This window comes from Manacus candei, unplaced genomic scaffold (assembly GCF_025592945.1).
Source record: "Manacus candei isolate 608988 ecotype Guabito, Panama unplaced genomic scaffold, ASM2559294v1 h1tg000049l, whole genome shotgun sequence".
In the NCBI taxonomy this organism is placed as follows: domain Eukaryota; kingdom Metazoa; phylum Chordata; class Aves; order Passeriformes; family Pipridae; genus Manacus; species Manacus candei.
In genome coordinates, this window is record NW_026138097.1 from 14,077,637 (window position 1) to 14,099,895 (window position 22,259).

Sequence of the window (22,259 nt, forward strand, 5' to 3'; positions counted from 1 at the left end):
CTTTTACACAAGTGAGTTATCAAGGAAGCAGCTGCAGCAGTTGTGTAATCCACAGTCAAAACAAAGAGTTTAATGCATATACGTGGTAATGTGTAAAAAGGCAGCAATTCTTGAGTGCAGCTGAGGCAAAACACCTCTTTGAGAACTAACAAAGAGTAGGATCCTACCCAGAAGGAGTAGCAGAATGTGCTGTTTTGACATAGAAGGAGGTGTGTTACTAAGGTGTGTCCATAGAAGGAGGTGTGTTACTAAGGTGTGTCCATGCTCTGCATCCAGTGGTGGACATGAAAAGGTCAGAGTAAAAGGATGAAATAAACATCTGCCTTAAGACAGACATTGTAGTTTCCTAATAAACACCATGAAGACACAGCAAGCACAGCGAATGTATTTTAAAGCAAAACAAAAGCAGGGAAAGCTGGTGATAAGAAAAATGAGGGAGAAACTTTGCTCATTAACATTCTGTAATTGTAAAACCCATACATGGCAATCATCTCACTTCTGTTTTTTTCTTGGTTTTGTTTGTTTTGTTTTGTGGGTATTTTTGTTTGTTTGTTTGCTTTTTGTTGGTTTTTTTCCGGGGGGTTGCTTGTGGGGATTTGTTTTGTTTGGGTGGTTTTCTTATGTGGGGTTTTTTGCTTCTGTTTGTTTTTGTTGGGGTTTTTTTGTTGGGTTTGGTTTTTTTAATTAAAAAAACCCAGACTGTTCCTTGAGTTGCCAAAACATAGTCAGCAGTGGAAACATGCAATAAAGCATGTGGTAAAGGTAGTGGAGACTACTTGTTTTAAAACTGAGATTTGTTACTGCATGAATTTAGAATGGTGTTGAATGTAAAACACACCACAAAGCACAGACTCCACAAAACCTAGCAGTAAAGGAGGGAAAGAAAGGACATGACTGCTGTAACATGCACAATTGGATCCGTCTTACTAAGTTATGATGGGAAGACTTTGAAACACAGAACTGCCAGTTATCAATACACACTGTTTACATATGATCTCATTATGCATCCATCCTGCATCTGTGCAGGATTTGCTTGCTTAAATGTTTCAGAAACCTGCTTAGATCCTTGCTGAGGTTACCAAAATCAACTTTTTGAAGTAAAATTAGTATGTTATATCTTCTTCTCCAGGCTCTGAAGTATCCTTACTTTCAAGTTGGCCAAATTTTAGGACCTCCTCCACAGTATCTGGAGAAGCAGACTCCTATTAAACCGGTTCAGCCAACAGAGCCAAAGCCAGCTTTTCCTAAACTGGAAGCTATATCCAAGCCAGAACCTCTGTCTTCACCTGATTTACCTGACAAAACAGAGCCACAGCCCCTGCCAAAGGTTAACCACCAGCCTCTCCAGCAAATTCAGTTGCCTCAGAATACAGCTAACCAGCAAGTACCAAAGCAGCAGCAGCCACAGGCACAACCATTTTTTCCAATTATCAATAAAAATTCATCACCTGTAAGTTGTCTTTAATAACTACTTAGATGGTTTTATTAAAAGTTCTTAGTATATTCAACCAGGTGATCATTTGTCCTACATTTGATTAGAGGAAATACAAATAGATAACTAGGGACTAATAGAGGATATGCCAGGTCGCTTCCTAAAATTTGGCAGCCAGTCAGAAGAAAAGATTGCTTGAAACAACAATGTGTGTTCATTTATAATAGCCCTTACTGACATGCTTATGCAGTAACGTAGTTATGACAGCTATGACTTATTGACCTTTGAGAAATAATTCACAAAAATACTGTCAGTATACAGTAGAGAAGTGGAAAGGGAGAACTTCTCTTGCCTCATGCAGGAAAATACCCAAGAAGGTTTATCCAATTCGTAACCTTACAAGAATTTAACAATTAATATTTTTTTGTAAGATGAATAGTAAACTTTGGTTTGTAATCTTCATTTTGCTTTTGGGTTGTACTCACTGAACTGCAGTATAAAGCATGTTAAAAGTAAAAGGTATTCAGAAAATACTGGAAAGCAAATAGTAGTCAGATGAAAGGATAGGTTTTAAATTTAGTCATTTCATTGGAAGAGAATGTTAAAGAAAGGCCTGACAAGCTTCTTTTATTTGCTGTACTTACTTTGGGGCCACAGCAGTGTTCTGCACCATTGTATTCTATTTCTCAAAGGTTCACCTACCACTGTTTAGAGCACAAGTTCAACAAGATACCAGCAGTAGAGCCTGAACACAGAACTGGATCTGCAAATAGAATGTTAACCTCACTACTTTAGGTACTTTAGGTAGACTTGGGCAATTTAAGGATGAGAGTCCAAAAGAACTATACTCAAAATACATGCTGGCATTATTGTTATGGTTTGTACTTAAAGTCATTCTGAGACTATGACCAAAACAGGCACAACGTAACGAGGAAAATTCCCTCAAAGTTTTTAACCAGTATTCAGAAAGTAAACTAGATACAAAATATAAAATTTTAGAATGGAATTAAAGGTTGTTTTTTTTTTATTTAAAATAGAAACAAGCAGCTAGTGGCCCTCTGAATGTTGCACTAGGTCCTAAAAGCTGCAGAAGACGATGGGGTCAGACTTTGGTAAAGGCTATGGATAGCTGGGATGACTTGGATGACCCTGAATTTGGAATGTCATGTTCAAAGAAGCCTAGCATTGCATTGTTAAAAGAAAAGAAAAACAAGGAATTTATTTTTAGGTAGGTCCTACAATTATGAAATTGTATTTTCTTTTAGCAAACAGTCCAGTAGATTTATAGATTGATTAAGACAAGTCTGCGAAAATTCAAGTCACCCAAATTCTGCAAGAATGCCAAAAGCTGTATGAGCAGACCAGCTTTGGGTGTGGTGTTGATTTGGTGCTAGCAGTATTCCAACACAATCAAATTTGCTTTCAGGCACTACAGGGTTTAGGTGTTTCTTGTGTTATTAAGAAAATGTCTGTCTTACTAAAATCAGACATACTAACATAATTTCCTTTGTCAGTTAAGTGATACTGTGCTCCCCATTTGCTCTCATTCTGTACTGTTGGATACACTTATTTCTTCCAATACCAGGTCAAACGTTCATGAGGTATTAGATTTGGCTGTTACTTTTTGGAAATAGACTCTGCTGATGAAAGTGGGATAACTGAAGAGCACCCTATTCTTCAGGCTAAAGTCAGCTTGTGGTATTCTGAGATGGAGGTGTTGGTCACATTGTTTGGAAATTTTGATTTTTTCAGTGTGCCAGAACCAAAGCCTTCATGCTATATCCAGCCAGGAGCGGAAAATAAGGTTCTGATGAGAAATGATTCTGGAAGATCAAATACATCAGCAAAACAGTACTATCTAAGACAATCAAGATATCTACCTGGTAAGGTTAAAAGTCAATACATATAGAAAATACAAGGTGGGCACAATCTACATACAGTACATTTAAACTTTGGATTTCTCATTGGATAATTTTACTGTTCATAACCAGGCTAAATTTTCAAGCTTTGGACTAAATGCCTTTCCCAGAACATATCACAATTGATGCAGAAGTTCATGGCTATGTAAACGTGGCTTGTACACCATAAAAGTTCACAGGACCTCTTATGACCAGTAACATAAAAAATCCTCAGTAATATAAATCCAACATCTCTGGGACTACTAGGACTATATCCTGATTGACCTATAAGCAAGTGTGTCTGAGGACTGAAGAAACTACATATATTCTCTTCATCAGGAACCATAGTGATAGGACAAAGAGTAATGGGTTCAAACTGAAAGAGGAGAAATTTAAATTAGATATATAGAAGAAATTCTTTACTATGAGAGTGGTGAGGCACTGGAACAGGTTGCCTAGAGAAGTTGTGGGAGCCCCATATCTGGCAGTGTTCAAGGCCAGGTTGGATGGGGCTCTGAGCAACCTGATCTAGTGGGAGGTGTCTCTGCCCATGGCAGGGGTGTGGGAATTAGAAGATCTTTAAGGTCCCTTGCAACTCAAACCATTCTATGATTTTATACATATATAATGCATATTTATCAGTTTTGCAGTGTCAGGAGGTTGGAGGTCTTTACACAGTTAGACTTCTTTGTAGGAAGTGTTTAGAAATATCAGCCACTGGCACTGGTAGGAACTCACACATTCACTTCCCCTCCCCGGGTATCTTTAAAAATAGATAACTTAGTCTAAATCTGGGTGCTTTTACCAGGAAAATAACATGAAATTATGTAATTGCTAGAAATGAGAATGGAAAGGAGGGGAAAGCAAAGAGAATACTTCAATAAGTATTCTAAATATATACTATAATCAAATTATTTTCTTGGTGTCACTTAGTGTCATTTATTTGTTACCATGATGCTTTGTACAATTCCAATAAGCATATCATGACTTCTGCTGTAATCCACATGTGAGAATTTAGGTGGCTCACAAAGGAATTCCTCATTGTCAGGCAAGTTGTTTTGTTACAACGTATCATTAATTTGTCAGGAATTCATTAGGGCAGTGATGACTTCTGAATATGAAATCACTTCCTGAATGTTAAATAGGATGCCCTGAGGCTCAAGAGTTTAAGTCCAAAAGAAAAGAAAAAGAAAAATATAAAGGGCGAGGAGCTTCCCTATCTAAAGGTAACACAAATGGAAGGTTCATCTATATTTCTTATCTTCTTTTAAGCATGATTCTAGTGTCTCTCTGGTTTTCAGTTAGAAAGGCATAGATGTAAAAAATAATTAATTCCAAGATTTAAGGGAATAATAGCTCCAAGGAGCATATTTGTTATTTATACATATTACTTTAGTTCTGTAACCAGCAGATCTGGGAGCTGTTTTCGTGCAGTGTAATCCCCTTAAGTCTTGTAATGCTCCTAACATGCAAAGTAACAAGAACCTCTTTGTCCTACTTTTTAACTTAACCCTTAAAGAAATAGTTTATTTTCAATCTTGAGAACCCTAGTTTTTGATAGGTATTTTTAATTTGTGTTAACTTTTTGATAGACAAAAATATCAATAATGCAATTATGGTTTTATAGAAACCAAGTAGCTGTACTAAAAAGACTGTTAAAAGTTCTCTTGAAAGCATGAAGAGAATTTTTCTTAAATCAGTGTCACTAGTTTTCATGGCTTAGCTTAAAAATCTAACCTAATCAATGGACATTGTTAATTTACATTAATGGTGTTCACATTATAGCACAAATAATTCAGTGTTGGTTCACTGTTCTAAAAATGTGCATTTTTCATGGGTTGCATAATGTTTGAAAATTGATATTTATAACATTATTTATCATTTGTTTTCTAAGGTGTAAACCCAAAGAGTGTCTCTTTAGCAGCAGTCAATAGAGAAGGATCACAAGGAACCTGGAACAACCAGTTGTTTTCTAAATCGCTGGCACATACTGGAGGAGGATTGACTTTCAGGAGAAATACTACAGGTAAAAGTGCAATTGAAGATGATCACATTATATCTCATCATACTTTATTTAATTAATGTAGTTAAGACCATCTGGTTTAAATTCTATGGTCAAGCTTAGCTTCTAAGCTTTTTTTTCCTCTTGTTTTAACAAATGACTCATAACAACTTTTTCATATGTAAAACTATGTATTTTGCTTTCAGAACATTAAGAAGGTATAGACTAGCCATTCTTTATAAAGTTTTGTCAAGATAAATTTTGTCCATAATCCTCTTAGACCATAGGTACTGTATTTAAGCAAATAGTTTGACCTTATTACTGCCTGCTCAGTGTGCTATGGAACATCACCTAAACAGGTTCTTCTTATCCTTTTTCTAAAGTTCTGTCTTTCCATCTTTTTCTTCCTTTCGTTTTCCTTACCTACAGATGAGAACTTAATTATACCCATTGAAAAGCTATCATGCAAAGAAAGGTTTAATGAAAAATTAGAAGATCCAAAAGGTAATTTATAGCAATTGTAGCCTAGTTCTTCGTATGTTTCTTATTTACAGTTTCTTGTAAAACAATTATGTTTATAATGCATGTTCCTGATGATCATATACTTCCATTTGCAGTTGCACTCTGTTTTGTCAAACCTTGCTCTCTTCATTGTGACTTCTGGATTCTTGGCATTTACTGTGTCTTAAAAGGCAGAGAGTATTTTATTATCCTAATTACAGTCCACAGCAGGTCACTGCCCTGTTGCTGGATAATGGTGAAGAAGTGATCCTTAAGCAGCACGTGCATCTCTTGTTCATGACAGGACTTGGGACTTGAACCATTTCCCGCATTTGGATTCTCTACCTGATTCTTACACTGATTTTACAGTGCTGTGGTTGAACAGATTTTGGTGGAGTTACCTTAGTGTAAGAAGGTGCAAACTCAGGATTCCAGGCAGCCTAGTTTATGTCTAAATACACTGTTGGCTATAAGCATTGCAAATGCTGGAATGTTTTACCTCTCCCCCTGTTCCTGCCCCCTCTGGTGTGTACTGCCCATGTGACACATCTCATTGCAACTACTTGTAGGGTTTTTTGAACTCACTACCTACCTCAAACAATTCAACAACCTTATCCTTTACGAAGAATCAGGTGTGTGTTGTTTGAGACGGGGGTATGGCCTTGGCCACCCTTGTGGACATCATGGCAATGAGTGCTTGCCTATAGACCAGCTGCCAGACCTCCTGGATGCCTGATGGATGATTACTTCTCTAGCAAGAACCCTTTCCTTTGTATGGCAGTAGTCAGAGGTAAGGAACTGTGCTTTTAAATAGGATGTTTTTAAATTTGTAGCTATTCTGTTATTTTATATTGAACTTTTTTTCCTGCTTCCCTTGTTCTCATCCAACAAAAGATCACCCCTGCAGACCTCTCTGTTTCACCCAGACTGTTCATCCTGGCTGCACTTTTTCACTTCCTGCAGAAGAATTCATAAAGGACATTGGACATTGAGAGGTAAGGAGAACCAAAAAAAATGGTTGAACAATTTTTGACAGCTATGCAGCTTTGCCGAGCTGTAGCAAAGAAGCAGATAGAAGTAGTCTTTTTAAGGTTGTATTATTTGAGGCCTGTCATGTTCTTATTTTTAGACCTCAGAATTTTAAGGAATGTTATTGAGTTCTCAGATCTGAACTACTCCCAATAGCTAGGAACTGGGGAATAAGAGAATGTGTGTGTATATATCCACAAGCAGGTGAATGAACCACTAAAACTGTGTTGTTTTGGTTTTCAGGCAAATTCCTGAAAAGGAAGAACAACTTAGACTCTACAAGAAAGTTAAATTTTATTGGAATACTTCATTAAAGTTTTATTTTTCACCAGCTGTATTGATGTGTCATTCTTTACTGTGGAAACTGGCATCAAGTGGACAGAGGAAAGCTACATGGAGACCCAACTATTTGCAGAGCTGTGAAGTGACAGTTTGAGGAGACTGGCAAAACTGAGTTAGCGGAACGCTTTTTGTTAGTGCTCCTGAACAGGGAGGTTTGCAACAACCCAATGCAGCTGTAATTAGCTGAGGATACCTTTTTTAGATTGTAGATGACCACTTTTGCAGCTTATAGATCCACTGCTCTGAGCTCTGACATAATCAGAGAGGACTGTGTGTGAAGAGGAACATTATGGGATTGCACAAAGGCTAGCAATTTAGGAGACAAAAACTGTCAAAGCAGATACTGAAACTATGATGAATATGCACACATTTAATAAAGGTTAAAACAAACTACTGTGTATGGCCTTGTATTTCACAGTACTACTGAACACAGAACCATACCACTAGAGAAAAGCATTTCTCTCTGGACATTGTGCCAGCACAGTCTTTACACTGTCCCAAGTGATGACAGATATGAGGAAGGTATGAAATTTTCTTGGACCAGGGAATCTAAGTATTGTAACAGATCCTTCTGCCACTGAACATTAATTTCAGTACTAATTTTGTGTGTACATGCACAATGCTTCTCAGCTTCCAAATGAGGATGGTTATGTCAACCTTTCCATGGGATTGCTGCTTTAAAGAAAGATCTGAACCAAAACTAGGCATAATATTATAACCAGGGTTAAAGAAAGAGGGTAGTTGGGTCTGATCTTTATAGTAGGCCTTTTAGCTATGGAACTGGCAGTCAACTTCAAGTGGTGCACCACTTCCCACAAGAGAAGTTGGGTTTCAGTTCTTTTAGATTTAGGCCTGTAGTAGTTTGAACCGGTTTTCCCCTTGAAGCTAAGAAAGTGGTAAAACCCCAGGGGCTGGTGACCCCTGGAAGTTTTGAAGTTTTGTCCAATGGGCGCTTCTGCGAAATGTAAACATACCACAAGCAAACGGAAGAGAAGGTTAGTTGTAGTTTGGTTGTAGAAGCGGTAGCCATGTTCTGAGGCCACGAGGAGCAGAGGGCAGGAGCCCCCTGGGGGGCTTTGGACCCCCAGCCCCCAGTGGGGGCTGCAGGGACCTGGAACAGCATAAAGCTGGGCTAGGTGCCTGCAGGTGAGAGCTAAAAAAGTTTTCTCCACTGTGAGTGAGCAGAGACAGCAGCGGCAGAAGCAGCGTCCAGAAGTGATGGCAGAGAGCCAAAAAGATAAGAACGCAGCAGAGGCGGCTTGCAACCAGGCAAACAGACAGAGAGATGTCTAATGAAGAGAGAGAGAGCTGAGAGAGCAGCAGGGAGAGAGGAAGCTGGGGTAAGAACTAGAATAAGACCCCACACCCCTCTGAGACCTCTGAGAAAGGAGGGAGATGGACTCCTATTAAGGAGAGGAGCCTTGGAGTGCTGCAGCACCAGAGAGAGAGGAGCTGAGAAGCTCAAAGACGTCCTGAAGCTGGACCAGGATGGAGAAGGAATGCGGGGGGAGGTTGACCTTGGCCCCCCTCACTGCTGCTGACAAGCCTAGCAACCCGAGACAGAGCACAGGAGCTCTGGTAGAACTCTTGAGGCAAAGGCTTTCAACTGAATGCTGCCCAAGATGTTCTGACTCAGGGGTGAACCCCCCTGAGGAAGGGACTTTCACGAAGATGCCCCTCCATTTTGTGATATGCCTGTGGTGAAGCGAGTTTTGTCCCTGCTGGCAGTCCACAGGTGAGACCTTTGCTTGGAGTCGAAGGAGAGCCAAGAGGGATGAAAGGAGACCCCCTTGTGTCTTGAAAGACCCTCGTTTGGAGACAACGGGCCAAGGGGCTTGGAGACCCCCTTGTGTGTATTGAGAAGAGATCCAGCTACAACAATCCAGTTACAGCTGCTGCATAGAGACAGAGAGACCTGCTGCCTTAGGGACATTGCTGCTCTGAAGAAAGGATCTTTCCTTCTTCCCTCCTGGACTTCTATTTGGAGGGGAGAAGAGATCTGATCCATTGTAAATACTTATGTCATGGTAGAGATAGTTGTGATCGTGTGTATAATGTATTATAATATTTATTTGTACAGTCATTGTAATATATTCCCTTTCCCCCATTCTGAGTCTCGTGTTTTGTCTGGATAAAACACATCTTATACTAGGTTGAGATGGGGAGGGGGCTTGGACTAGGGAATTAGATTTTTTTGGGGGGGATCTCAAACCATGACAAGGCCAAACATGTTGAGCATAAGAGTAGGGCTGAGTGCTAGTTTTCAAATAGCTTAAACCAGCTTCTGGTAAAGCAAGTAGATGTAAGCAAAAGGTAAGATCCTATCTATCTTTCTCTAAAACTCGGTGTAAACCTTTCTATGTTCACCCTTCTCTGTTGTTTTTTTCCTGCTGATCTCCAGCTTGCAAGTCTGCTAAGTGCTGTAAAGATACAAAACAAAGAATTAATATATACTTTTTTCCAAGAGATGAGCACTAGGGAGTACTCTTGGGGTACTGCAAATATATTTTGAAGTGACTATAAAAAGTAGGCAAGGTTTTCTGAATGCCACTGAAAATTCTAAAATTCTGTAATGTCAACAGGAAATCCTGGCTTTGTAAGTAGTGCTGCTTACAACCCATCAGGAATATACACCTCGTCCTTCCATAAAAAAGAAGTTGGCTCAGCTGGACAACGGATACAGCTAGCACCTCTTGGTGCACCTGTATCAGGTAAGAAATACCCTTTTACCATACATAACCAAGACAAAGAGAAACGTTAATTTTCCATGCTTCCAAAGAGATCAGCCCTTAGTAAGGTTTTCCTCAAGTTCTATAATTAAAACTGTAGGGCATAAATTGTTTTTAACATAAGTGAACTGAATGTAGGCGTATAGAGGCAGTCCTGATAGCTAGAGAAACTATTGCTACTAATATTTATTAGGTAAAAAAGAAAATAATTACAAAAGGTGCAAACCTTTTATAATTCTAGAAAGTTTGGACCATTTGCTAAACTATGGCTCATTAGTGGTGATGGACCAAGCAGAATTGTAAAAACATGTAACTCCACAACTCTGTAGTAAATGGTCATGTAGACTGGACTCCATTCATCTGGTAAAAACAACGTGAAGCCTGTTCTAAATGTAACTGTCACCTTGGATCCTCTACAGTATGGATGACATTCTGAGCACTTTCTTTGTATGTTCCTAATTCAGAGAAGATGAACAGAAGTGCTCAGGATGCAGGAGAAACTGGTTTGTGAGTGAAGATTTAGAGCTCTTGTCCAAACCCGGCAGCATGCTTCTCTAGTTACTTCAGAGGAAACAGCAAGGCCCTCAATTTGGTGAATTGTTTAACCAAAGGGCTTATGGCACACCAATCTCATATATGGTCCTGCTTAAATAATGTCTTTTTGCTGATGTGCTCTTTTGAGTTACCTGTTCTCCTTAGGAATTTGCAAGTAACTTCTGAGAAGCAGAGAGGGAAGGAAGGAAGGAGATGGCATGCATATATAAAATATGCTTAGATGTATATGTATTCTGTGCCTGAGTGCATCAGAAGCCCACCAGGGAAGGCTAGAGCTGCAGTTCATTATCTTATCAACTCACTGCTGGAACACAGCTGCGAGAGTTTTGATTTGTCACAGTGTATGGATCAAGAAGTTCATAGGATGACAAAATCTGCAACTATCTCTAGACTGCTGTGAATAGTGTGAAAGAGAAGGGATTAGATATGGTGTTCCAAAGGGAAATAAATTCACTGTTAATCTGTAATTAGAAATGGAAAATGTGTAGTAAAAGTCAGAAAAGCTGGCAGATGGAGGCCAATTAAGACACTCTTCCATGTCCTGGAAAAGAGCAAGAATACTATTGCTTTAAACCCCTCATATTTAGCCTAAACTTTGCAGACTTGCATGGGAAGAGAGATAAGGATGAAGGAAATGGCAGGTTTTATCTCCTAGCTGTCAATATTTGAACGTTAACATTTTTGGTGACCCCTTGCTTTGCATTATGCACACTGAAATAAGTTATGCTCTCAATTGTATTTCTCTCTTAATTTGTTAAGTTTTTTAATGCCATGATTTAAATAATTTAATGTAGTATAAAGGATCGGTTTCTCTGTGGAAAATGCCAAGACTCAGGAAAAGTGGCCTTCATTGCCAAACTACTGTAGGCTGGAATCATACTTTCTGACCAAAGATAGGGAATGCCAGCCTACAATAAAAAGGAAAAGTATTAGTTTTCATAGAGGTGGAGACCTGACTCCCAGTTTCAGCTCCTCGATGTTCCTCCTTTTTAAATGCCTTGATCCTCACCTGTTCCTTAATGGGTTCAATCCACTGTTTCTGTAAGAAACAGAATGATACACAGGCACCAAAGAACCATTAAATTTAAATGTGAAATTTTTTTTAAGAGTATCACTAATACATAATAAAAGAAGACTAAACTACAAATGTAGGAATGGAAGGGGTAGGACCTACTTTGGGAATGCTAAGGTATAGCAGGAGTCTGGATAAGAGAGGTCCCAAATAACTGACTTTAAAGGATTGGGAAAATGGCAGAATTGGTCATGAACATGAAGAAACATCAGCCCCGGCAGCAGCACAATTACTTTAGTCACATGAAGCTTGAGGAATTGCCAACTACCTGAAATGCAAAAATGGGAAATCTGAGTAGGAAGGCCAGGAATACAGTAATGCACTACTGCTAGTGCTTGATATCAGGTGGATACCAATATTAAGGAATAAGAAAACCTTCAGACTTGGAATAGATCCTATAAAATCAATGGAGAAATGGGAAACGGAGCAAAGAGGACTTGTGACCAGTTAAACCAGGAGTTCTGAGTTGAGCAGGAGGGGAATAAAAGGCATAAAATCTCAAAGGGAACAAAAAGGTCTCCAGAAGCTGTCCTTCAGTCTAAGCTGTTTGGGTCTTAATAAGTTTATCAATGTTATAATTACATGCTTTTATAAATATTTGAGATATCTGAGATAGAAGAAAGAACACTCTCATTCTGTAGCAGTTTTATAATAGGAGATTCAGAATTGTAGGTATATGCATCAGTTTTTCTACTGAATTTCAGTCTCAATGTTTTCTTGAGGGATTGCTGCAAAACAAGTATCCAGTAGGTGAGGATTAAACCCACAAACTATAGGAAACATGCACTTTATCTTAAAACAAGCATAGACAGCACGCTCTCAGGCATATAGTGGGATTTTTGCAGTTGTCCTGAGTCAGGAGTTGGACTTGATCCTTTTGGGTCTCTTCCAACTCAGGATGTTTTATGACATGTAGGAGACAAAAGCACCCTGCTACATTGGCACCCTTAAGTACCATAAGTCATCTTTAACCTCTCATTCTTTTCTCTGTGAAGAAGTAAAGTATCTTTTTAGTCATCATTAATTCTGAGTTCTTGTTCCTTTCAGATTTTTCCTGGAAAACCAAAGCTGCTCGTGCTCCATTACCAGGTCCTACCTTCAATTCACCAGCAAAAAACATGAGTATCTTAACTTACCCACCAACAATTCAGCGAGTACATGGAAGAACAGACTGGGTAGCCAAATATGGAGGAAACAGATAAAAAATGCCATCCTGTACAGATACTACGTGCGCTGTGTTCGGTTCTCCTGCACTTGGAAACCTGAAATGCCTATTTGCTCTAACTTTTCTTAAGACTATGCAATAGTAAAGAAGAAAAAAAGACCTTGTGTTCTATTACCTGTTATAGTACACATATAATACCATGTAAAATACTGGCTATAAAGTAGGATGTAATGAAGTATTGTATAATGCATATTGCCAAAACTACTAGAAGTAGATTTCATTTGACATTTTTCTATAGATGATCTCCTATCCCTGTGCTCTTAAACACAACTGTTATGGTTATTCATCCAGTGCAACATCCACTGTTGGGATATGCTTGAAGCACACAAGCAATTAGAAGTAGGGCTGAAGCAGAGCAGCACCAGGCTTCCAGGTGTTAGGCTGGTTCCTCAACAGGAAGATGAGAGTGAAGCACAGCTCCGGCTTTGTGAGGAATACCAAACTCTCCTACAAGGATTTCAGAACTCACTTGTAACTAAGAATTACTCAGGGTCTGTAAGCTGCAAATATTCATGTAGCAATGAGAGCTTAAATCCTTGTAGTGGGACATAAGCAATCCACTTATAGATACTACACAAGAAAACTCTAAAAACTTGGCTGATACATGGCTGTAGAAAGATATAGCAATATTGGAAAATAGCTAAACAAGTACTGAATGCTAGACTCAAGCTGTGAAGTGAAGCCTAACAATTAGATTCTGCTGTTATAATTAACTTAATGCCATTTTTGGTCAAAGACCTGTAGAGATTTTCCTCTGTCCTGTCAAGGGAGTGTCACAGTGACCTTCTAAGAAGCCTGAATCACTGGGGTCTGTCAGTCATTTTAAGGGTGAATAATAAAACAATAAAATGCATAAAATAATAAAATGCATAAATTATCAATAAACTCCTGTTTCTTTATATCTTTATTGGGTGATCAAACTTAAACTACAGAAGTTGAATAAGCTACATGAGGGGCTACATATTGGGCTGTTCTTTAAAAATATTGTTTTCTGGTTTAGATCTTAAAGGCCAACTTAGGTACCTAAAAACACACAGAAATTTTAATAATTTATTGTGTCGCTGTTTATATGCTCGTTCAGTACTTTCCCCAGCTTTTATGGTAAGTTTTATAATAATATCGTGCAAAGGACTTTGCAATGTACAATAAACTGTTTTTTTTAGGATGTTGAACTAGGCTACTTCTGTTAACAATTGCATTTAGAATAGATGCTTTAGACTTAATAGTTACATTAAACTTGCCATTTTAAAGTATAAACAGAGTATGTTCTTTAAGGATTTAAAGCTGTTAATGATTACTTTAAGCATTGTAAAAAAAGAAATGTATTTGTAGGCTTTTATAATGGATATTAAAAGTTAAATTTCTGTTGTTGACCCAATCTTTCATAATATATAGGTTACATTACATTCCTGGAAAGCAATTTAATGTAAAACAGTTTTACCAAAAAGTCAAATATTTTGTTATTAAAATTGCACCTAAAGAAAATGCCACTTTAATACTGTAAGAGCTACACAGGGATAGGGATATATGGTTAGTAATGCACTAGAGAGTTTAATTCAATTGCCATTGGTCTAGGATTAAATATTTGTCATGCCATTAGTACTAACAGATGTTCCTATGCTATTTAAATGTGTCTTAATTTATTGGTAGAATATATGTAACTTGCCATGGCAATGAAGGACAACCTCAGACTGTTTGTAACAGGCATTAAAGCAATGGTTTTATAATTAAAAAACAAGATAAATTAATCACTTGTCTCTAGTACAAGATGCCAATGACTTAGTTAAAAACACAGCCTGGTCAAGGAATTAACTAGTAATGCATCCAAAGCTCCCATGTCCATAGCTCACATGTCCGTAAGTCACCTAGAGCAGAAAAATAAACAGGTACTATTTCTGGCACTAAATATGGCTAGAAGAAACATGCTGTCCCTTACCATATGCTAATGAACCTTGAAAGGGCTTTGACACAACTAAACCAGTCTTTACTTGTTCATAATCAAAGCATGACCAGTGTTAAAATATTCTTCTTGCAAACAGCAAGAAAAGGCTAATGAGCTCTGTACAGTCATTTTAATTCTGATTCATTGACACATATCAGATTGTTAGTGCAGAAATGTCATCTAATGCTTAAAAAATTTAGTATGCTGAAAAAGTTTCAAGGGGGTAAAGAGTATGTAAGACTAAAGCTTTTCTCTTGTCCCTTTGTCTGTATTACTGCTGTTTCTCCTGAACATGAAAAGTGGTAACACATTCTACCAGCAGTTCTCAGTTCAAGCTACTGCTTTCCAAAGCTCATGGAACAGCAGCTTAACACTTTGGTCTAAGAGTTTAAAAGCTTTTAAGTCCAATTCCCTGTTTTCTATTTTCTTTATTCCATCAGAGACAACTGCAGCTCAAATATGCAAGTTACCTGATTTGAGACCAGCATTAGACAATTAGAAAACTGCTGGATCATGGATGTTCTCACTTTATTGCAGGAGATGCATTTATGTGTGCATCTTACTTCTACAGAAGAAAATTGATTCAACAGCAATATGAAGAGGCAAAAAACTATGAAGTAGTTTAAAGAGAAGTGTCTTAAATGCTAATGCTAATGGCTTACTAACTTTTTCAAGTTAGAGCAAAGACACTGAGACACATGCCCACCCATGGTGAGTCCATGGGCTAGGATTAGGCACTTAAAAGGATGACATATAAACAAACCATCTTCTGTTTCTATGCAGGGAGGCAAGAGGGAAATGTAAATACAGGAGAACACCTGAAGCTGAACTCTGCAGGATGATGAATAAGGGTTTTAAGAAGATGCTCTGAGTACAGTTCCCCCTCAAGATCTCACTGCCTGTGCTCAAGCCAGCTCTGACCCAAGTTGTTTGGCCTGGGAACAGGCTGCTGAGACCCTTGCTGAAGCTGCACCCATTCCTGGCCATGTCTCTGAGAATCTGGAACCCAATCTGATTAACCTGGCATCCTGGCTTGATCTCAGCCTTGCCTCATCATTGTGAGTTGCCTGGCAAACTGCACTGCTGGCAGAGCCTGGCTATGGCTATGGCCACTGTCCCAGCTCTGCACCTCCTGCTCAGGCAGCACAGGGTCACTGACCTGCCTGTTTTGCTGCAGCAAGGAACGAGGAAAGGAAAACTACCGATTGTGACCCTCCTGCAAAGTTACTAGCCTGATACTTAGAGAATTCTAAGCAACTCCAGGGCCTCACCATCTAATGAATCAACCCTGCTGCTTCCATCTCTCTCAGTACCAGGCACCAAAGAAAGGTTGAGGAAATAAAGCTCAGGATCTGTGCAGAAAGGGATGTAAGTTAAATGAAACCAGAAAAGGGATACATTACCAACCATGTGTAGCTTCCAGGATTATTTCTCTATGGCAGGTTTATATTTGGAACAATTTCAGGCATCAAGGGAATCAACTGAGGACAGAGACTGATCAAATGAACCCTTCAGTCTTTAAAGAAACTTTCATACAGAATTTTCTAAATCTAAAATAGATGATTCCCTCAGAAAACAAAAACCAAACAACCTTTAATACAATACTTGTCTGAATATTTGGTCTGTATGCTTTTGTTCTCTACACCTCCCCCCCATTCAGATTTTTATATTTACAAGTTACTAGATTCAGAGAATAGAATAGAAATTATGTATACAATTCATGTTTGCAAATATATCCAGACACCCTGCAAGAAAGGCGCCAAACTATCAATCCAGATGAATGACTAAAGACAAAAAAAGTTGTGTAGAACACAAAGGTTTGTAATAATTTGTTAGTTTATTTAAAATAACATTTTAATAAAAGCTATGCCTGCAATTCAGCATTGCCTAATAAAGCATCTTTTTGATTTATGAATAATAATCTGTAAAAGTGAAATGAATTACATATAGCTGGGCACTTTTGCTTACAAGTAATTGCAAGGAACGGGTCTGCATTCATTGCATTACAGCAGAACCTCAACAACCTGTTCCATGATTATGTTTTGTGGGACCAGCTTCTGACACACAGTGCTGGGAGAACACAGTCCCTGACCGACAAACATTGTGACCAGATAAACTGGCAAGGAAAGGGAGATGTAATGTTATAAGCACATTTATTATCTTAATTACTAGTGACAGACTGGCAACTCCTCTTCCCTTGTTTTAGAGGTACACATGATTTTAGAAGGACAAACCAAGATGTACATTTAAGCTTCAATCCTGCAACTGTCTGCATACAAGGGCCAAGAGGTCTTTGCCTACAGTAAGCTGCAGGACCAGAAGCTAAACTAATGCTATAGTCATATTTTCTTGCTTCACAGTGCAGAAAATGTTAAGACAGATACCATTTGGGAAGACATAACAAGGCCTCTCTATGTCAGTCCTTTAAAAACACAACCCAAGTGTGTTAGGATATGAAAAATACAGTGCACAGGTAGCAGTGTCTTTTCCACTTTTGTGCAGCACATTTAAGCAGTTGCAGCTTCAGGCTTCTCAATCACATATCTTCAAGTAACTTGATGCAGATTTATGGCTTAAGAGGCTTATCCATCATCTGCAGTCCAAGCCGTCCAACCATCAGTAAACTGTTGAACAGAATAGTTGTTATAAAAAGAGGAGGGTGAAGGCAAAAATCCCATAAAGAACAAAAAGGAAGAAAATACTGACATGATTTCATTTAGCTGAACTCCACCAGAAGACTTCATTTTTTCACAGAACTTACCATGTAACATTTTTAAAACAATCTAATCCACAAGTAAGTTAAATAAAATGCACATTTGATAATACAGACAAGAGCAAAAGAGAGGTGATTACCTGGCACCAGCAATTATCCCAGGCATTGCTTTTTTGGTGTTGTAAAATCTCATTCCCATAACAGTAGACAAGGTTCCAGACGCCACTGTTGAAACGAAGCCCAGTCAGAACCACTTGGCACAGAAGTACCGGTGCAACACTGCCACGCTTGGACACTGAGCAGTGCCAGCCACAGACCTATGTGTACAGACAGGAATGCCTCCCTCCGTATGCACTGGATTTTCTTAAACAGTAAAGCTGTTGTTACAAACGTCTCAGCAACTCTGGTAAGTGTGCTCCACTGCTCAGGAGAAGCAACGAGGTCTTGTCAGGGTCAAGACCACTGTCTGATTGCTCACAACCTCCAGTCCTCTGGAGAGATCACTAACTCTCCCTCAATTACTCCTTATTTGCAGATGAATGATTATTTCCTTGAACACAGGCAGGCTCGAAACTGCCAGAAAGCTGGGATGGTGACAGAGTTCACTATGTGGGAGGCAAATATTACAGTCCCCATTTCTCTGTGGCATTTTGAACTGGAAGGGGCACTAAATATTACAACTGGAAAGAAAACAACCCCACTTGAAAATACAAATTAGAAAACAGAAATCTAAAGGAACAAATTGAAAGAGTGATTACTCTCTTAAACATTACTCTAAAATATTTAATCTCTAAATCGGGAAAAGCAATCCCATCAATATGCATATAAAATTTACAGGGACATTGTTTCTTTGAAGAAAAAAGGCAGGTGGAGATGCTGTATACCCTTCTCCAAAGCCTCGAGTTTATTTGCATCAGACAGGGCAAACGGTATTTTAGAGACACTCTGTCAGGGTTCCATTTCTGGATTTCTACCCATGATGTACCGTGACCAACCTAAAGCTCTGCAGGAGCCACAGCTGCACATCAGAAGCAGGGCTGAGGAGGAATGAAGGGTTGTACTAGACCGTGACACACCACCACTTTCAACAGGTGCTTTTGAAGGCACTACGTGCATCACATCAGGATACATGGAAGCTGCTCATCCTTCTTCCATGACACTGACTAAAAACTTGTGCCAGAGATGCACAGCCATGCACAGCCACTCCCATGTCATGCCAGAGACAGTTCACAAATGGAAATTTTGCTTCATATTGACCTGCATTTTACATGTCATTCCTTACTGATGAGGCAGTTTGGTCCTCTGCAGTATCTACCAGTGGCTTCATAGAGCCTTTCGGCACATTAGTCCTACTGGGTTAAAACAGTCTTAAATCACTGTAAAGCTATAGTATCACAACGCTAGTAACAGTGAGGAGTAGTTACAGAACTAGAGGGAACCTCAAGAGGTTATCAGAATACCCTAGTGCCCAAAGGCAAGATCAATTCCCAATAATGGTTTAACCAGGCATTACAGTCCTGCAGCACTGGAAGTCCCTGAGGTTCAAGTGTTCTCTGCTTCATAACACTCTCCACAGTCATTTTCTCCTTCATCTGAAGAGCTACCTGCAAGATATGCCCACAGCTTCTTGTACGTTCTACTGTAAGCAAGCAGAATAGATCATCGCCTCCTTTCTTTTACATACTTCAGACTGTTTCCTCCACAGTGTATGATGCATTGAAATATATACTGCTCTTCTGACATGCTTGTGCAAACCAAGATTCCATAAGGCCGCATACCACTTGTCACTGTGCTGTCACTATTGCAAAAATAGTGCTTATTCCATGACCACAGGCTAAAAATGCTGCTTCACAACGGAACATTTTCCATGCACGTTTTCATTAGTTAACACAGTGTCTAATCTGGCAGAGGAGATAGGTATTTCTCACCAACTCTGGCTTCAAACAGGACAGCCCAGGTTTTAGAACCAAGTACTGTGCTTGGTACACAAATAGAGCCAGGAAGTCCTGTCCTGCCACTACTTACAGTTGTACAGATAAATGGGCATAGGTCAGATGAAACACGCTAGAAAAAAAAAAAGGTTACTGTTCCCATTGCTACCAGTAACGCTCAGTACTCAGGTGCTGAGCAAACTTACCGAGGGAAAGCCACACATTCTTTGGATCTTTGGACTGCTGGTAAGCACCTAGTCCCGCTAAGCCACCAAACAGAAGACCAGCAGCTAGTGAAGGGACGCTGCCTTGAATAAAAATAAATGTAAAGCAGTCAGTGAAAGAACACATACAAAGTCACTCTGCACGCCAAAGAAAGGCACCCGCGGGTTCCCGTCATTTGTAAATCCACGAAAACCACCTAAACAGAGGACACTGCACTGGGTTGGGGTCGTCTTTAAAGATACTTTGCAGGCCTCAGCAAGCACCGTTTCGGTGGCAACAAGGACTTAGGGGGTGTGCGGGGTCACTGCCAGCAGCGGGCCGGGACCCGCGGCTGAGCGCCCCCTCAGCTCCGGCTGCCGCGGGCCCGGCCGGGACAGCCCCGGGCCCGGCACCCACCTGCCTTGGTGTAGCCGACGACGCCGCCCGCCGCCACCAGCGCCGCGTAGCCGAAGCCCAGCCAGTCGTATTCCATTTGCGGGCACAGCGGAGCCGCGGGCAGAACCACGCCGACCTTGAGCCGCTCTCTCTCCCTCCCTCTCTCCCTCCTCCCCGCTCTCCCTCCCCGCTCTCCTCCCCGCCGCGGCACCGCCTCCCCCGGAGGTCCCGCCCGCCGGCCGTGACGGGACCCGGGGAGGAGCCGCTCGCACTGGTCAGGCTTCGGGAGGTTTTACGTAGTTGTCTGCCAGTTAATAACATGGTAGGAAACCCACCCATGCCGCTCTTTTTCCCAGGCTCAGCTGACATCATTTCGGACTGCCAGAGAATGGGGAAAGGCGGCTGCGGCCAGTCCATAGCGCCTCTTCTGCGCTGCTCATTCCTCCTCGCTCTCTTACCGTGCCCCTGCCTCTTACCGTGTCCCTCCCACGGAAGACGGTCCTGCACAAACTGCCCCAGCGTGGGTCCTTTAGGAAAAGCAAAAGCAGAGGCCCTGCATCAAACAAAGGAGCCAGCCTGGTTTTGATCAGCAAGTCATTAGCTCTGTTGGTTAGATGCAGGTAACGGCACAGAAATGTAAATTGAGTTGTCACCACAAAAGACTGCCAATCATAGAATCATAGAATCAACCAGGTTGGAAAGGACCTCCAAGATCATCAAGTCCAACCCTTGATCCAGTACCGCTGCGGTTGCTAGACCATGGCACTAAGTGCCACATCCAGTCTCATCTTAAAAACCTCCAGGGATGGAGAATCCACCACTTCCCTGGGCAGACGATTCCAATGCCTGATTACCCTCTCTGTAAAGAATTTCTTCCTAAAATCCAACCTAAACCTTCTCTGGCAGAGCTTAAGACTATGCCCTCATCTTACTGATAGTTGCCTGGGAGAAAAACTTCAGCAAATGTGATCCATAGTCTTAAGCATTTTCCAGGCATGGAGCTCTGAGCAAGGGGGACCAGAGAATACGAGGAAGAGGACAACAGAAAAAATAGAGAAAGCCTTAGGACAAAAACAGTCCTTTAGGAACAGGCTGCTCCAGTGTGGGTCCTCTACATGGTCACAAGTCCTACCAGCAAACCTGCTCCGGTGTGGGCTTCTGTCTCCAGGGGCTGCAGCTTCCACCAGGGAACATCCACCTACTCCGGTATGGGCTCCTCCATGGGCTGCAGGTGGAATGTCTGCTCCACCGTGGACCTCCATGGGCTGCAGGGATTAGCCTTCCTTACCATGGTCCAGTTCTAGGCTCACTGGTGCAAGGCAGACTTGGACATACTGAAGCAGATCCAGCAAAGGGCTACGAAGATGATTAAGGGCTTGGAACATCTTTGATACATGGAGTGTCTGAGAGAGCTGAAACTGTTCAGTCTGCATGCGAAGAAGCTCAGAGGCACCTAAGTATCTAATGGGGGAGGGTAAAGCAGGTGAAGCCAGGGTCTTCTCAGTGGTACCCACTGACAGGATAAGGGGTAATGGGCACAAGTTCAAATACAGGAAATTTCATTCAAACATAGGTAGAATCATTTTCATTATGAAGGTGGCGAAACATCGGAAGAGGCACTCAGGCAGGCTGTGCAGTCTCCATCCATGGAGATATTCCACTCCAAACTGGACACAGCCCTGACAATGCTTTGAGAAAGGGAGGTTGGACTTGGTGTGCTCCAGAGGTCCTTTCCAACCTCTGTTGGTCCATGATTCTCTGTGACACAAGCACCATGAAACTGGTGCAAATTTCTCAGCTGATCTCTGCCTCCTTTCTTCCCAGATGTGCTTTGAGAACTGACCACTGTGGTTTCTGCTTGTGACAAGATCTTGTATGTATTTTACAGAAAGGAATATATCCTGAGGCCCACCTGACACAAGAGGCAAATCACCTTCTGGCAGGGCTTATTCATTAACGTGTACCCAAAGATTTACCAAACTTGGCAAGTTTCAAGTCCTGCCTTGTGTAGACAACATAAATGATCTGTTGATCATGCTTTCTGCTTTATGTTTCTTTTTTCCACGACTGCACTACTGATAGTAGCTATGCTTGGGCCTGGATAGATTTGCAAGGAAGGAAAAAACCAGAAGATTTGAAGCTTGCACACAATAAACTATGGTAAGACCAATTCCTTCACGAGACAATGAACTTTTCCTTCCGTAAGACTCTGAAGAAGAGGTGTGCAGGGTAGAACTTTGTTCTGTTGTATATGAATGGTTATGAGACTAGTACAAATGGGTTTCAAC

At 40.6% G+C, this 22,259-nt stretch overlaps 2 protein-coding genes across 9 annotated transcripts in view; one reads left to right on the top strand and one right to left on the bottom strand.

Moving 5' to 3' along the window:
* Window positions 1-13,845, top strand: part of MAK (male germ cell associated kinase) — a 30,540-nt gene extending 16,695 nt beyond the window's left edge. For 7 of the 8 annotated variants that reach the window (XM_051799191.1, XM_051799192.1, XM_051799193.1 and 4 more), the window contains exons 9-14: window positions 1,130-1,450; window positions 2,470-2,660; window positions 3,185-3,315; window positions 5,225-5,356; window positions 9,787-9,915; window positions 12,608-13,845. In XM_051799191.1, coding sequence (XP_051655151.1) covers window positions 1,130-1,450; window positions 2,470-2,660; window positions 3,185-3,315; window positions 5,225-5,356; window positions 9,787-9,915; window positions 12,608-12,762 — 1,059 coding nt within the window. In that variant the 3' untranslated portion in view covers window positions 12,763-13,845. Of the gene's footprint in view, window positions 1-1,129; window positions 1,451-2,469; window positions 2,661-3,184; window positions 3,316-5,224; window positions 5,357-5,761; window positions 5,837-9,786; window positions 9,916-12,607 lie in introns of all 8 variants that reach the window. The other variant, XM_051799197.1, reaches the window with a different exon arrangement.
* A 2,700-nt stretch (window positions 13,846-16,545) lies between these two features.
* On the bottom strand, window positions 16,546-20,154 carry LOC127476389 (transmembrane protein 14C-like). The gene is made up of 4 exons (XM_051799293.1): window positions 19,993-20,154; window positions 19,578-19,679; window positions 17,581-17,665; window positions 16,546-17,351 (listed from the first exon to the last, which is right to left on the bottom strand). Exons 1-4 carry the CDS (start codon window positions 20,066-20,068, stop codon window positions 17,294-17,296), a joined length of 321 nt encoding a protein of 106 aa, XP_051655253.1. The 5' UTR covers window positions 20,069-20,154; the 3' UTR covers window positions 16,546-17,293.
* Between the last annotated feature and the right edge of the window lie 2,105 nt (window positions 20,155-22,259).